General features: G+C 39.0%; 1 protein-coding gene across 1 annotated transcript in view; it reads right to left on the bottom strand.

Moving 5' to 3' along the window:
• JAZF1 (JAZF zinc finger 1) overlaps positions 1 to 16,720 on the bottom strand; it is a 272,246-nt gene that overhangs the window by 27,598 nt on the left and 227,928 nt on the right. The window contains exon 3 of the mRNA XM_024222727.2: positions 16,302 to 16,498. Coding sequence (XP_024078495.1) covers positions 16,302 to 16,498 — 197 coding nt within the window. The remainder of the gene's footprint in view (positions 1 to 16,301; positions 16,499 to 16,720) is intronic.

Raw genomic sequence — 16,720 nt, 5'->3', positions numbered from 1 at the left:
AGCAGTACAACAGAAACCTTGTAGTAGTGGACTTGGCTAGCAGCATCCTGCTTTCCCTTGCAGGAGCAGGATTTGGCCTGAAAAGTTTGTCAGGGGGAAACTATCTTTTCTTTCTCTCCTCTCCCTATACAGAACTACCTCATGAACTACTTAATGATTTTTAACAAGAGGAACTATCCTCCTGCTGGCTCTCCCTGAATTCAAGGCCTCACTGGTGAACGCATATTGAGAGTGTTTTTAAAACACACCTTACGTAACCATAGATAGAGGGATTCAAACACACAGAATGTGTATTTTTTAAATATAATTTTTCATATTCCAGGCATTTAAAAGCACTTGAAAAAAAGAAGTTGGATGAAGTGATTCTGATGGCAAACTTCACAGCTATTTTTAACTGAGCAATCGCTTGGGCCATTAGGTCAAGGACATTGTTGCCATTATTGGCAAGGCCATACTGAACGCCCTTACCTTTTCTGAAAGATGTTAAGGGGTCTCTGACTTTCACCTGGACTGCCACAGGGCTGTGAGAAGGGACACAAGTTTATACGTACTTTGAAGAATAGCACCCGAGATGCTGCATCAACACTGCAGTGCCATGGTCAGCAGTATGTGTGTAGGTCTCATTCTTTTCTACTTATCTACTTCAAGTATTATTTATATACTCCAAGGTACCTGTTACTTTAGTAACTTACGCCACGAACCAGCCAAGTGCCTAAGCATGTGATCAGCCCACCAAAGTCACATATTACTACAGTACATAAGGCCCCAATCCATATTAAAGTTAAATATGTGCTTAAGGGCATTGCTGGATCGGGGCTTTGTGTCTAATCCTAACATGGGACTGACTATACCATCGTTGGGCACAGAGCATTTACTAACTAAGCAAATCTACAAATAGACTCATCTTAAAATCTTTGAGACATGGCAAGGATATTTATGACAAAGAAAAGATGGCAACTGTAAAAACGGAACATAATACATATTTTTAAAAATCTGAAATGCAGTTAGCATCAGATAAATGGCTGTAAAAATGAGACCTTCTTACAAGTTAGATCTGCTCATGACTAAGTCATATCAGCTTACTTGTGTGACAATAGTTAAAAATATATGTTTTTTTACACATGTTAGCTCTGCAGAGCCAATATCGATACAGAAGAGATATGGATTTTATCCTGTCTTGTGCACCACCACCAGAATAGTTACAGTCCAACAGCAAAACCTTATTAATAAACCTAAACAATCTAGTTTAAAACTCAGATGCACAGAATACATCTGGATTTTTATAATCCAGAAATTATATTCAAGTACAAAAATGTGCATACTTATACAGACAAGAGAAATTCCAATTATGTTACAGCTAGTATTTTTTGTTGTTACTGAATCTGAGGTGTGTACACAATATATTGTTAAATAGGCAATATTTCGTCAGCTGAAACTAATTGTAAAATAGCAACTAATCACAAAAACATGCATGTAAAGAACTGATTCTGGAAAAAAACAGTCAATTGATACCATGGCATGTGTTTTGTAGAGTATGACTTGTGTTCTGAAAATGCAGTCAAAATGTTGTAGAGGTGCTAAAGCAAATTGATATAATGTTACTTCACAATGTGCTGTTGAGGTTTTATGGTCACCCTGCGCCAATAGTCTCTGGAAGTTATTTTGCATTCTTATATAAACTTTTTTTTTCAATCCTGTTTTCCACAAAAAAGGCCTTTCAAAAATGTACAACCTTCTGTTTATACACAGTACAGGAAAAACATGATAAACTGAGTAACACAATCTCTGCTTTAAACATATTCTTAAAATAGGATTTCTACAACTTCATGTAAACAAAAAAATGGGACTGTATTAAGCACTTGCCGCTGCCCCCTCAAAAGGAGCAGTCTCTTCCTGTAATTAAACTGCAATGCTTTACAGTGCAATTTTTAAAATAATGAATATAAAAGGTAAATAAATAAATAAAAGTGAACAGACCCCTCCCACTAAAAGCTTATCCTGCAAATTAACTTAACAGTAATAAAACCCGTTCCAGCTTGAACCCTTTCTTTTTCATGTACAGCAAGAGCAGGTATGTGGCCGAGGAAAAACAAAGTAGGCTATTTTCCACCTTCAGTCACGGGATGTTAATTGACCTCTGGCAAATGTTTAAAGATATTTCTCAAAACGCTCAAGAAAGAATTAAAAACAGGAGTGGAGGAAAAAAAGTGAACATCTGTTCCAGCCCCACACTCAAACAACCACAATGAAGAAAATTCATAATTAATGCTGTTTTGGCACTCTGCTTGTTGAACCTGAATTCTTTTGTTAAAAACACAAGTTCAGAGCACCATTACTGTATGTAAGGACTCTCCTGATGCACATAACAAAGAGGCTTTTTTTTTTTTTTTTTTTTAAAGGAACAATATCAGGAAACAGATTCATGTTTAAGATAAAGAATTACAATAAAAAGTACCTACCTAAATGAACTACAGTTTATGAAGCTATGAAAATACATTCAAGACATGTTTTATAGCATCAGGTTAAACAGGCTTTACAGCTGTACAAAAGCCATTCAGCCACTTATAGTACAGGCTATAAAATAAAACTTCTAATGTACAGTGAACAGTATTTACCTATACCAACTGCTATGTGTGTTGCATTTATTAGAGGGATCTAAATAATACGTACCAAGCTGCATAAAGTCTTCTAGCTCAGTTAGGCCCCAATCCAGCAAAGAAGTTAAGTATGTGAATAACTTTGAGCATGTAAATAGTCCTACATGCTTGAAGTTGGGGTCTTTAACTCTCAGGGCCAGAATTAAAGTGATTTGAATCCTAAGGGCTCAGTGGCAGAAAGTCCACTGGGGAAGGAGCCAGTGCGCAGCCCAGCTGGGAAGAGGACATAGCCAGGGTGGCCCAAGAGTAAACTGATTCAGCAACTTCACACTGGCAGATGTCCTCTGTAGCCTCCAATAGAATTTAAAGCATGTGCACAGCAGAAAACTTGAGGGAGGGTGGTAGTAGAAACACTGCCTAGTTTCTTGGGGTGAGTACTCCTGGATTTTTGAAGACCTTGATGCAAAATGTACTTTACATAACCCTTCGTTTGCTTTTAAAGAATCTGCCCCCCCTTTCAGTTTTTATAAACTCATCAAGATAATCTGGAAGGTCATTTTTCTTCAACCAAACTACTTTGTAGCAATTATTCTTGCTAATCTATCTATTGATTAATGAGTCAGGTTCAATGCTTTTATCATCCTTGTTTTTGCTAATCAGGAAGCTCATATGTTCCAACAAACCTACAACATAATGTTAAGGTTTTAACTTAATCCTATGGTGTGATTATGAGAATAAATCTACATTTCTTTACTTTGTTGATATTATGTTACCTTCAACGAATCTCATGTGGAAGTACTGCTATCAGCGCAGGTTTCTTGATGGTATCAGTATATGCATTTTTAAATATAAAAGTCCTAGAAATGGCTGAACCAGCTTTCTGTGCAAAGGTAGAAGTAGTAGACTAAGGACTTAGCTAAGCAGAGAGTTAGTATGCAGCAAGCAGGGGTGTAAATCTGCAGCACCCCTATTGGGTTGAGTGGACCCTGCTACCATGCCCTACGGGTTCTGGAGTGTGCTTTGATCTACTGCTGTTTGAAATCGCAATAAGAGGAACATTCTTGCAGGGCTTTATAGATATTTTCTAACACTCTAGTTTCTGAGTCTGATATTATTATTAGTTATTACTTGTACTACAGTAGAGGCTTAGAGGCCTCAACCATGGTTAAGGGGCTATACATACCTATAGTACGAAACAGTCCTTACTCTGCAGATCTTACAGTGTAAGGGTTTTGTTTAGTTTTGGTGATGTGATAGGAGTGTTTTCTTTGGTTTTGTTACCAGAAGATGCATTGCACAATTAAACACAAATGCTCCTGGAATGTAAGACATCTGAATGTTCACATGCTAGCAATGCAACTGCTTAGAAGCACTGACTGTATCATAGCTAATTAATACGCAGGTCAGAAGTTCTCCATAATTTTACAAATGACCACTTAAAAATCCTATTAATTATTTCTATTACTGGAGCATACATAGGCCCCAATCAGGAGAGAGGCCTCAGAGTGCTAGGTGCTGTGCAAAGGCATAGGAACTATATACAGTATTAATAATTAACACATGGTACTAATCTAGGCTCCAATCCCACATTTGGATCTGCACCCACATGGAGCCCCTTTAGCTTCAATTGCGGTAGGCCAAGTTCTCTACTGTCATCCACATGGCAGAAGGTGAAATCCTGCCCCCACAGAAATCACTCGGAGTTTTGGCACTGACTTCATTGGGGCCAGGATTTCATTCCAGATCTTTATATTCTTATTTTCTATACATTAAAGATCTAATGCAAATAAACAGGAGACTTAGGTGTGAAACAAGTGCAGACAATGCTGGAGAACAGGATTTTTTCTCTTTATATTGTGAACTAACACACCACTATGCTATTTACACATGGGCAAGTCTACATCTAATTTTCATAAAAAATGTGGCACACATTATAGGTTTTGTAGCTGGGTTAATTTGCTCTCAATAGACAATTAGGGAAGTTAGAGCTTCCGTCAATCTGAACGACTAATGAGACAATTCCTTGAACGTTTAAAAATATGTTTTTCAAATTACAGTAGAACTTTGTTAATTCACACTGCTAGTCTGCACACCCCATAGTTCATATACAAAAAATGTGGCATTCTCTGCCTACTTCTCAGCAAAGATTTAATAGCAGAGCTCTAAAGTTAGGTCTCATATTAATAGGTTTTCATTACTTTCACAAATTATTCTACAGGAGAACATCTACAAATTTAACATAAGGTATTATAATTAATTATACCTAAACACCACACCAAATAAATGAAGATTTTTAAAAACAAGTGGCTGAAGTTCCACTTCTGGGCATACTGGGTAAGTTTACACTGCCGCTGGGAGCCCAGGTAGACAGACTCATGCTAGCAGGGCTTGAGCTAGAGCACTAATAGCAGCAGGGTGGAAGCTGTGGTTCCGGCGGAGACTTGAGTTAGCTACCAGGGGGTTGAGTGGGCTGCTGGCCGAGCCACAACATCCACACTGCTCTTTTTAGCACGCTAGCTCAACCCGGGTAGCATGAGTCTGCCTACCAGAGCTGGGAGGCTCACTCCCAGCTGCAGTGCAGACTTACCCATTAAGGCTATTGGGGCTTGCTTCTGCAAGGCAAGGCACTGATTCAGTGGCGCACATAAGCACATGTTTAACTTTAAGCAGCTGACTTCATGGTACTACTCAGGTACTTAAATAAACACGTGTTTAAGTGTTCTGCTGGATGGGGCCAGAGTGCTCAGCACAATGCAGAACCGAATCCCTAAATTTGTGACCTGATTTTCAAAGGGGTTGAGCACCCACTTGTTCAGTGACTTGATTTACAAGCCTAATTGTAGGTACATATTTTTTTAAAATCCTGGCCATAGAATATTTTGTGGTGAATTATCTTTTCTTTCCCCTTTTTTAAAAAAAAAATCTTGTTCCTCATTAATACTGAGCCTCGTTAGTACTGTACTTGGGCACGTGGCCCAAGAAAAACCCCACTTGCTGCAGGTAGTGGGGTTGGGTATTCAATAGCTGACAGTCGTCCCTCTGATTCAGCACTAATCCAATCCAATGATCTAACCTGGTGTTAGAAAGAACTGTACTGTAGAGATGCCTGATAGGTGAGATGCAGTAGGCTGAGTTTCTGGTTAAGTAGTTATATCAAAACAAAATATTTTGCTTTTATTAAAAGTGCACTCATCAAAAGATCTCTGAGCTCTTATTCCTCCTTCACTGAATCCTCAATTTGTCTTAAAAGAACCTCATCCTAATTTTACACTTCTACCATCTGCCTTAAACACACACACAAAAATATGTGGAAGAAAATGTAGAATCAAATGAAGTAAAAATCTTAAATGAATCCACATATTCCATAGAATCTCTATGGATAGTAATTCCATGCTCTAATAAGAATGCAATAGTAGGGATCTATTATTGACCATCTGACCAGGAAGTAATAGTGACTATGAAATGCTAAGGGAGATGAGAGAGGCTATCAAAATAAAGAACTCAATAATAGTGGGGGATTTCAATTATCCCCATATTGACTGGGTACATGTCACCTCAGGACGAAATACAGAGACAAAATTACTCAATACTTTAAATGACTGCTTCTTGGAGCAGCTGGTACAGGAACCCAAAAGGGGAGAGGCAATTCTCGATTTAGTCCTGAGTGGAGCACAGGATCTGGTCCAAGAGGTAACTATAACAGGACCGCTTGGAAATAGTGACCATAATATAATAACATTTAACATTCCTGTGGTGGGAAGAACACCTCAACAGCCAAACACTGTGGCATTTAATTTCAGAAAGGGGAACTACAAAAATGAGGAGGTTAGTTAAACAGAAATTAAAAGGTACAGTCACTAGAGTGAAATCCCTGCAAGCTGCATGGACACTTTTCATAGACACCATAATAGAGGCCCAACTTAAATGTATACCCCAAATTAAAAAACACAGTAAAAGAACTAAAAAAGAGCCACTGTGGCTTAATAACCAGGTAAAAGAAGCAGTGAGAGATAAAAAGGCATCTTTTAAAAAGTGGAAGTCAAATCCTAGTGAGGTAAATAGAAAGGAGCATAAACACTGTCAACTTAAGTGTAAAAATGTAATAAGAAAAGCCCAAAAGGAGTTTGAAGAACAGCTAGCAAAAAACTCAAAAGATGATAATAAAATGTTTTTTAAGTACATCAGAAGCAGGAAGCCTGCTAAACAACCAGTGGGGCCCCTGGACGATCGGGATAGAACAGGAGCACTTAAAGATGATAAAGTCATTGAGGAGAAACTAAATGAATTCTTTGCTTCAGTCTTCATGGCTGAGGATGTTAGGGAGATTCCCAAACCTGAGCCGTCCTTTGTAGGTGACAAATCTGAGGAATCATCACAGGTTGAAGTGTCATTAGAGGAGGTTTTGGAATTAATGGATAAACTTAACAGTAACAAGTCACCGGGACCAGATGGCATTCACCCAAGAGTTCTGAAAGAACTCAAATGTGAAATTGCAGAACTATTAACTATGGTTTGTAACCTATCCTTTAAATCAGCTTCTGTACCCAATGACTGGAAGATAGCTAATGTAACGCCAATATTTAAAAAGGGCTCTAGAGGTGGTCCCGGCAATTACAAACCGGGAAGTCTAACGTCACTACCAGGCAAATTAGTTGAAACAATAGTAAAGAATAAAATTATCAGACACATAGAAGAACATAAATTGTTGGGCAAAAGTCAACATGGTTTCTGTAAAGGGAAATCATGTCTTACTAATCTAGTAGAGTTCTTTGAAGGGGTCAACAAACAGGTGGACAAGGGGGATCCAGTGGACATAGTGTACTTAGATTTCCAGAAAGCCTTTGACAATGTCCTCACCAAAGTCTCTTATGTAAATTAAGTTGTCATGGGATAAGAGGGAAGATCCTTTTATGGATTGAGAACTGGTTAAAAGACAGGGAACAAAGGGTAGGAATAAATGGTAAATTTTCAGAATGGAGAGGGGTAACTAGTGGTATTCCCCAAGGGTCAGTTCTAGGACCAATCCTATTCAACTTATTCACAGATGATCTGGAGAAAGGGGTAACAGTGAAGTGGCAAAGTTTGCAGATGATACTAAACTGCTCAAGATAGTTAAGACCAAAGCAGACTATGAAGAACTTCAAAAAGATCTCACAAAACTAAGTGACTGGGCAACAAAATGGCAAATGAAATTTAATGTGGATAAATGTAAGGTAATGCACATTGGAAAAAATAACCCTCCTATACATACAATATGATGGGGGCTAATTTAGCTACAACTAATCAGGAAAGAGATCTTGGAGTCATCGTGGATAGTTCTCTGAAGACGTCCACGCAGTGTGCCATGGCAGTCAAAAAAGCAAACAGGATGTTAGGAATAATTAAAAAAGGGATAGAGAATAAGACGGAGAATATCTTATTGCCTTTATATAAATCCATGGTACACCCACATCTTGAATACTGCATACAGATGTGGTCTCCTCATCTCAAAAAAGATATACTGGCATTAGAAAAGGTTCAGAGAAGGGCAACTAAAATGATTAGGGGTTTGGAACGGATCCCATATGGGGAGAGATTAAAGAGGCTAGGACTTTTCAGCTTGGAAAAGAGGAGACTAAGGGGGGATATGATAGAGGTATATAAAATCATGAGTGGTGTGGAGAAAGTGAATAAGGAAGAGTTATTTACTTGTTCCCATAATATAAGAACTAGGAGCCACCAAATGAAATTAATGGGCAGCAGGTTTAAAACAAATAAAAGGAAATTCTTCACACAGCACACAATCAACCTGTGGAACTCCTTGCCTGAGGAGGTTGTGAAGGCTAGGACTTTAACAGGGTTTAAAAGAGAACTAGATAAATTCATGGAGGTTAAGTCCATTAATGGCTATTAGCCAGGATGGGTAAGGAATGGTGTCCCTAGCCTCTGTTTGTCAGAGGGTGCAGATGGATGGCAGGAGAGAGATCACTTGATCATTACCTGTTAGGTTCACTCCCTCTGGGGCACCTGGCATTGGCCACTGTTGGCAGACAGGATGCTGGGCTGGATGGACCCTTGGTCTGACCCAGTATGGCCGTTCTTATGTTCTTAAAATAGCTTATTCAAGTAATTCTCATTTTTAGCTAAATTCTTTCTAATGTGCTGTTATGGTATTCAGCCTAACAGTTGGCTGTGCTATATGATTACTTCATTGTTAAAAGTATAACATATGGAAAATACATTAAAATACCTATGAAGATGAAAGAGCATGTACTTAAATAAATACTTACAAAACAGCTAAATAAAACACACAATTAGAATCTAAGCTGCATTAACTGAGTACATAACACTTCTGTCTTCACTATTTGTGTGACTTTTTTTTAGTGCTTGTTTCCAAAGGTAAATTCCTGTTGTGTGTGTTGGCTGGTATTAGCAACAAGCAAAGCACTGGATTTTGTTTAACATTTTGTATTTTTTTTTAAGAGCAGTACTAGAAGTGTGGGACGTTAACAGAGCAGTTTAGGTTCCTCAGGATTCTTTCACCAACCATACAGGTGCAAATTGATACAGCCTGGAGCTGTATTAGCATGTACAGTAACTCCTCACTTAAAGTCGTCCCAGTTAACGTTGTTACGTTGCTGATCAATTAGGGAACATGCTCGTTTAAAGTTGTGTAACGCTCCCTTCTAACGTCGTTTGGCAGCTGCCTGCTTTGTCCACTGCTTGCAGGAAGAGTAGCCCTTTGCTGCTAGCTGGTGGGGGCTTGTAACCAGGGTGGACCGGCAGCCCCCCATCAGCTCCCCACTCCCCTAAGTTCCCTGTGCTGCAGCCACCCAGCAGGCTAGCAATTGCTGCCAGTTCAGGTGTCCCTCCCCACTCTGCCATGTGCTGCTCCTGCCCTCTGCCTTGGAGCTGCTCCCAGAGACTCCTGCTTGCTGTGCAGGGGGGAAAGGGGGGGCTAATGTCAGGGTGTCCCCCTCCCCCCTACTCCTGCACCCCGCTTACCCCTTCTCCATATAGAGCAGGGAGGGGACATGGATGGAGAGAGACATAGAGAGCTTGGGGCAGCAGCTGTGGTCTCAACTTCCTGATCTACTTAAAAAGACAATGCACTTAAGAGTGGGTCAGCTTACTTAAAGGGGCAGTGTGCATCTCTCTCTCTCTCCCCCACACACAAGGTGTGTGTCTGTCTCTGTCTGCAATGCTGTCTCCCCTCCCTCATGTTCATGCTGCCTTGTGTGAGAGGCTACATTAACAACAATGTGTTAACCCTTGAGGGCTCAGCCGAGTGCTAGTTCATCATTTAGCAGCAAGGCATTCCCTGGGAAAATATCCCTCCCTCTTCCACCCTCTAACTTCACCACCTCAACCAAGCTTCACAATCATCATAGCTGTGTACAGTATTAAATTGTTTGTTTAAAACGTATACTGTGTGTATATCTATATAATATATAGTTTTTTGTCTGGTGAAAAAAAATTCCGTGGAACCTAACCCCCCCATTTACATTAATTCTTATGGGGAAATTGGATTTGCTTAACATCGTTTCGCTTACAGTCACATTTTTCAGGAACATAACCACAACATGAAGTGAGGAGTTACTGTACTACTTCACCCTATACTGTGGAATATCCTGGGAGAGACCAGACAGCACCTATGCATGCAGGAGCAAAGAATCTGCAGAAGCTAGACTCTTCAAGGACCAGCTGAAGGACAGAGACAAGGGCTGTCCATGTGTCTTCAGGGTCAGTGCTTTCTTCCACGGAAGAAGTAGGAAACGCTGGAAGTTGAAACGCATGGAGTTTCCTTTCCCTTTTGTGGGTTATTCCACGTGAGGGACAATGGGGCTCTAAATTATTTTGGCTGTAGCAGGAACACCTGCTGACACAAAAAGGAAGGTGTAACTTTTCAGAGTCAAGTTTTGCCCGTGATTGCATTTCAAGAACTGGGGCAAATTTGACTGCATAAAAAAGAATGTCAAGACTATTAGGATTAATTCTGAACAGTGGGTATGCTATTTCTTTTGAACTTGAAAAGAGCTAGTTAAGCCATCATACTGCATTAAGCATGCAATTACCATTGGGTATCAGAAATACTTTTGACTTCAGTAGAATTCTGACAATTTACACCAGCTAAGGATATTCACCCTAGCAATGAATGTCTTTTTCATTAACTGATAGATTAGCTTCACTTTTTTTGTTGTTGCACATGGTATTAAATCAAAAGATTAGATACTGTGTAAATTATGGCCCATCATCAATGAGAGATTTATTTAGGAAAAATTGCTGCACTTTACACAATTTGTTGCTCTATATTACCTGAAATTCTGCAGCTTTCAGATTTCTGAAAATGCAACAAAGCCGTCTTGGTTTCAACCTGAAAAAATATGCTTTCTATATCACTGAAGTGCCCAGATGCTATAATTTGCTACTAGAGCTACTAAATCATTTTTCAAATGGTATCCTGAGACTGTACTGTCTGGAAAGGGTTTCGGGGCGGGGGTGGGGGTGGGGGGGGGAGAGGCGGGAACCTGTTGCAGCTCTTTTATATTGCTTAACTTCACTCTCATACTGTAGTTTCAAATAAAGAATCAAGGACTCTGTATCTTTTGGGTATCTAAGAAATGTGCAATGATTTCTATATCAAAGCACATACATAGGTTGAGAATTTCAAAGAAGTGCTTTGAAAACCTCAACTGCAGCTTTTTTATTCTTAAAATATTGCTATTGCAAAAATCTTTGGCATATTTGTCATATTATCATATCATTTTACCCACTGCCTAGATCTTGGATTCCTAAAATCTTAAAGAAAAACAGGAGAAAAGTGCCACCCTGGATTTAAATTAACTATTAAATGGACATATTACATGGTAAACTGCTTATATTATCATTAATTAGAGTATCCACTTATTTTACATTTTTGTAAAGATTTTAAAATGTGCTTAACTTCTTTGAGGCCTAATCTACCATAAAATAATTACAACAGTTGACTATAGGCATACTTGACAAGTATATGTATTCAGGTATATTTAGTACTCAGTATTCAGGTATTCAGTACAGTACTGCACATGCCACAAAAGTTTGGATTGTATGGATTATTTGTTTGTGAGTATACATAGAAACCTAATAACAAAAAATGAATTTGCAAATATGACAACCCAACATTTGGTATTTAACTCACTGAATAAGCCAGCAGATAGCCCAATAATGCACCAGTCAGTTACCTGTGGGTCCAAATAAGATACAGTCTCTGATATAGGATCAGTGTGGGCCACCCATGAAAACTTGACCCTTACATCTCCCTTGCAAGTAGAGAGACTGACCAATACCTGTTCGTGTGCCAGACAGCATCGCCAATGCTTGCTGTCAGAGTGCAATTCCAGAGCTGGCTACTGCAGCCGAACCATTACCTGCCGAACTATATCAGGCAGTGAGTATGATTAGAAACCTATTAAAATTATAAAATTGTTTAGATTTTAATAGATTACACATTAAACACGAGAAAAGAAGTCAGAGCCAGTTTTGTACAGGAAGTTGAGTGAAATGCTCATTTTTCAAATATTTCCAACATTCCTGACTCTCCCCCCCCCCCCCCAAAAGAGAATTATATATGAGTCATTTAGAGTGAGAAGTTGGGTGAGGTAATATCATTTATTGACCAAGTGGTATTGGTGAAAGGGACAACCTTGCAAGCTACACAGAGTTCATCTTCAGGGCTGAAGGACCCAGGCCTGAAGAAGAACTCTATATGGCTCGAAAGCTTGTCTCTTTAACCAAAAGAAGTTGGTCCAATAAAAGATATTACCTCACCCACCTTGTGTCTCTAATATCCTGTGACCGACACAGCTAAAACAACACTGCAAACAACAACCTGAGCCATTTAAAAGCCAGTTGGTAACATTAACCCCTGCTTTAGGTTTTATAACTAGGTCAAAAATTCACTCCAGGTTGAAATTTATTATTCCAGGCTAACGCTTGGAATAATTTCTTTAAAATTCTTTGTGGAAATCTTTGGGGGGAGGGGGTAACAAAAACAAACACACAAACAAACAAACCACCCAATACATGCAAGGCAGTGGCTTCAGATGCTTTTTTGGCATCCTACAACCCAAAAGTAGCTTTATTTTATTTAAAAAAAAATAACTAAAGAAACATCTGACTTTTTTCCATAGAAGAAATTAACCATTTTTGCTATTTAAAAAAAAAGGGAGGGGTTGGAGGGGGGGGGTTCCATGTTCTTTCATTTTAAAAATGAGTTATCAGTATATTACTATCACTGAAAATTTGAAAAAGATTATTATGAAGATTTACTATAATTTTCGAAGGGACATCAATGATCTGATTTAACCCAAAGGCAAAGAAATTAAGGGTGGAAACGTCATCCTTCACCAACACAGACGTATATCAAAAACTATACAAAAATATCAACAGCTTGCATTAAAGATGGGTATCTATGTGAGGGGTCTTTGATCCTGGACTTTTCTACCCACCATGGTCTGCCAGACCCCAGATTACTTAATCTACTGGGCATGCTGCAACTCTCATGTTTAGTTCCACACATCTGGGCAGGTTATGAGTAAGAGGGATTATATTTTTATGCCTGAAGCAGAGGAGGTTTTAGTTATGTTATTTTTACCACTGGAACAAATTTGTATTAAGGTATTTACTGTAAAGGTTACATTATGTGAGGGCCCCGAAGTGCAACATGGGCGCCGGGTTGTTCTGTACATCTAAATCAATAAATAATGGAAATTGTTCTTCACTTCTCCCAAAATCTGCTACACAGTGGTGCTATGGGATGTTAAAACATTGCCCCACACCTTAAGCAATAGCAATGGAGCTAGGGAAGCATTAAAGATTCCCTTGCAAATGGTCACTACAACATAATTGCTAAGGAACACCTGAAGGTTCCCTTTTAGGCATTATGGGTTCTACTTGGCCATGTCTTCCTGCACCGCTGGCTGCAGTAGGAAAATGAACTCTTTCCTTCCTGCTGCCCTCCCCAGTGGAGGAGCAAGGTCTGGTGGGTTTCTTGCCCAGTCAGAAGATCCTCAAAATGGAGGTAAAGGAAGTCAGTAGCTGTCCATGGCAGTGCTCTCTGAAGGTAGAATCTTGGATTTGCAGTCATCCATTATCTCGCTAATCCAGAAGGCAGCAGGAGGAGGCCACCAAGCCTCCCTGAAGACTGGCATTAACTCTCTCTCCTGAGTAAGTTTTAAGTTGGGTTGCATTTGCATTTTCCCCAATTTTCCAAAAATATATTTAATTATATTAAAAAAACCTGTGGCCTAGAGCAATAGTTTCATAGCAATCGAAACATCTCAAAGATTTATTTCAGGTCCAGAAAAGTTTTAAAGATGATAAAATTGGAAATTCTGGGGTGAGGCTGCTGAAATGTAACTAAGTTGAGAGCTAATAAAGTAAAATTCTTTAAGAAAGAATATCTGTTTTATATATGAATTTTGCTACCAGGCTATTCCAAATTCTGACCTTGGAATGTTGGTTGAATGTGGAACTTGGAACAGAAAATTAAGAATGTGGAACCTGGTATTATTTATAACCTGGCAAACAGGACTCCCAGAAACTAAGGTAGTTAGCCAAAACAAGCTGATCCTTCTAATACAGGTAAAACAACATTCTAAATAATCTAAATGTAAAAATATATACAATCAAAACAGGAAAGTACTTTGGTAGACAGAAACTAGCTTCCTTATTAATTTTTAACATATTATGGAATATGGTTAAAACAGTAGATAGCTAACCAGTGTTCTTGACAGACACACAAAATTATACATCCTGACTACATCATAAATTAGTCTTTTCAGTGGGGATCGCTAAAAAATGCAATATGTCAGAATGATTCCTCAACATCTGCAGCAAAGGAAATGATTCAATTTCTTCCAAACACTATTTACAAAATAATTATTAATAAACTCAATTCTGAAATGTTAATATTCTTATGTAAAAAAGAACATTTTAGCTACACTGTACATGTTTAATTTTTGCATATGGGGACATTTACTAATCCATTCATTTCACAGCTCTCCAGACATAGATGTCATGCACATTTTTCCATTTAATCATTAATACCAAAACATTAAATAACTTATGGAAAACACATTACATAGCAATATATCAAGCTAAGGGTGTTCATGCTGTTTTTTCAGTAAAATGACTGTGTTGGGTCTATACTTTGTAAAATGGGATAAAATATATTCCTTTTCTGTTAGACTATTGGTGACAAATTCCAACAGTTTCCACTATATCTTCCTGTATTCGGACTGTAGGGCAAGGTGCACAGAACTGAAGTACACTTATTCTGAAGCATATCCAGAAACAGTGGGCCAGATTCCTAGCTGGTGTAAATCGGTCTAGCCTCAGCCTCATTGATGGTGAGGATCTGGCCCAGCATGTCTAGCCATTTAGAACTTTCAATCAGTGCAGAATAAAACTGTACAATGGCACTGGAAAGAATTAGCTACAATTAATTTTAGTGCTGGGGTGTCCATTTGGGTTTTGCTTTTGAAGTGAAGCTCAGCATAAAGGAGGCAGAAAATCTATAAGAAAATTCATCTCCAGTATCATGCTTGGTTTTACTGTTTACTTTTGAACTTGGAGGGGAAAAACTTAAGAGGGACAGACTTACTGCTCCAGATGCACGAAATCCTTGCATCTCTGACCCACTGGATGCACATATCTCAGGATACATTTTACCCAAAGAAAAAAACAAAACTCCACACAACCCCATGTATTATAAAGAGACAGAAGTGGAGAAGTGTCCCAAAAACTTAGTTTTGCTTTATATTTTGTTAGCATCCAGATACCATGGTGATGGATGCGTTATAAATAAAGTACCTAGATAGGCAGGTAAGATTGACTGTACTCAATATTCAGTTTCGAATTGTATGCCTCAACCATCCAGAACAAATATTTCATACTTCTGTATAATCCTGGACTCAAGCAGTCAGTCTGCTCCTTCTTAGCAGTGGCATCTTGGATTTGACCTCCAGCTTGATTCTCCCTTATGAAGTAGCCCACACAATCCCATAAAGCCCATCTTTAAGTGTTCTGTTTGTTCTCCAGTTAGTACTGTCCACATTCAGGGGCTCTGCTGGTTAGCTGCAAGCCCCGCAGTTGGATGGGGATTGCAAGTGCTTTATGTTGCCACATCCCCTTCTGCAAGGGCTTTGTGCCACAAGGGGCTCTGTGTTACACTGGAAGAAGCTGGCATAACCTTGGGTGAATTAGGTTCACTGTGAATACAGTCGACAGATGAGATTACACTACACTTTCTTTTAGATCTCAAGAGTCAAGTCCGACAGGTTTTGCCAGTACTTGCAATTGTATCTCGAGTCTCACCATATTTGGTGTTTTCCATAAAGCACACTTCCTTTGCATATGTGAGAATCTCAGCTTCCATAAAAAAAAAGAAAAGCTTCTAGCCTTCATATTTGTGGAGAAAAAAGCTTGAACATATGACCAAAGCACACTCCCAAAGTTCAGAAACAGAAGGCAAATAAAAAGAACCCAAAAGTTCTATATGCGTGGGGTTTTGTTTTGTTTTTAAGACTCACAATTTTTAAGCTCATCTCATGATTTTTGGGTGCCTGATTTGTGATTTTTGAAAGTTTGGGAGTTGGTAATGCTGCAACAACAGATACATCTACGGTCTATTGAGACTCTCTCTCAGCATAACCAAAAGGCCTAAGTGAAGCTGTAGCTCCTTACCTGTTGGTGTACTACTACGAAATGAGGAGGAGGGAGTGATTGGGGGGGTGACTGGAGGAGTAAGGCTTCCACTGCTGTGGCGGGGTGGAGTAGATACATTCCCACGGGACACTGAGCTTGACAAAGTCAAAGAGAGTTTAGGCTGAATCTTTTTCTTCAAGGATTCCTGCTCACGGCGAGCTGCATCAGTCATAAATCTAGAACAAAACCAACAATGATGAGACAAAAATTACAATTTTGAAACAGTAAATTAGCCCTTAATAATGGGGTTTCAAACTCAGATATGAGAGATGTATTCCACTGCAAGGTAGACAGACACTATAGGTGTGAAACTGCTTTGGCATGTTGATCATTGATAAGCTGGGCTTTAAACTAGTTGGTGAGGGGAAAAAGTTGGGAGAGACTCATGAGATCTCCAT

This window comes from Terrapene carolina, unplaced genomic scaffold (genome assembly GCF_002925995.2).
Source record: "Terrapene carolina triunguis isolate 2854851 unplaced genomic scaffold, T_m_triunguis-2.0 Scaffold84, whole genome shotgun sequence".
Classification (NCBI taxonomy): domain Eukaryota; kingdom Metazoa; phylum Chordata; order Testudines; family Emydidae; genus Terrapene; species Terrapene triunguis.
This window is presented reverse-complemented; position numbering and strand designations above follow the sequence as displayed.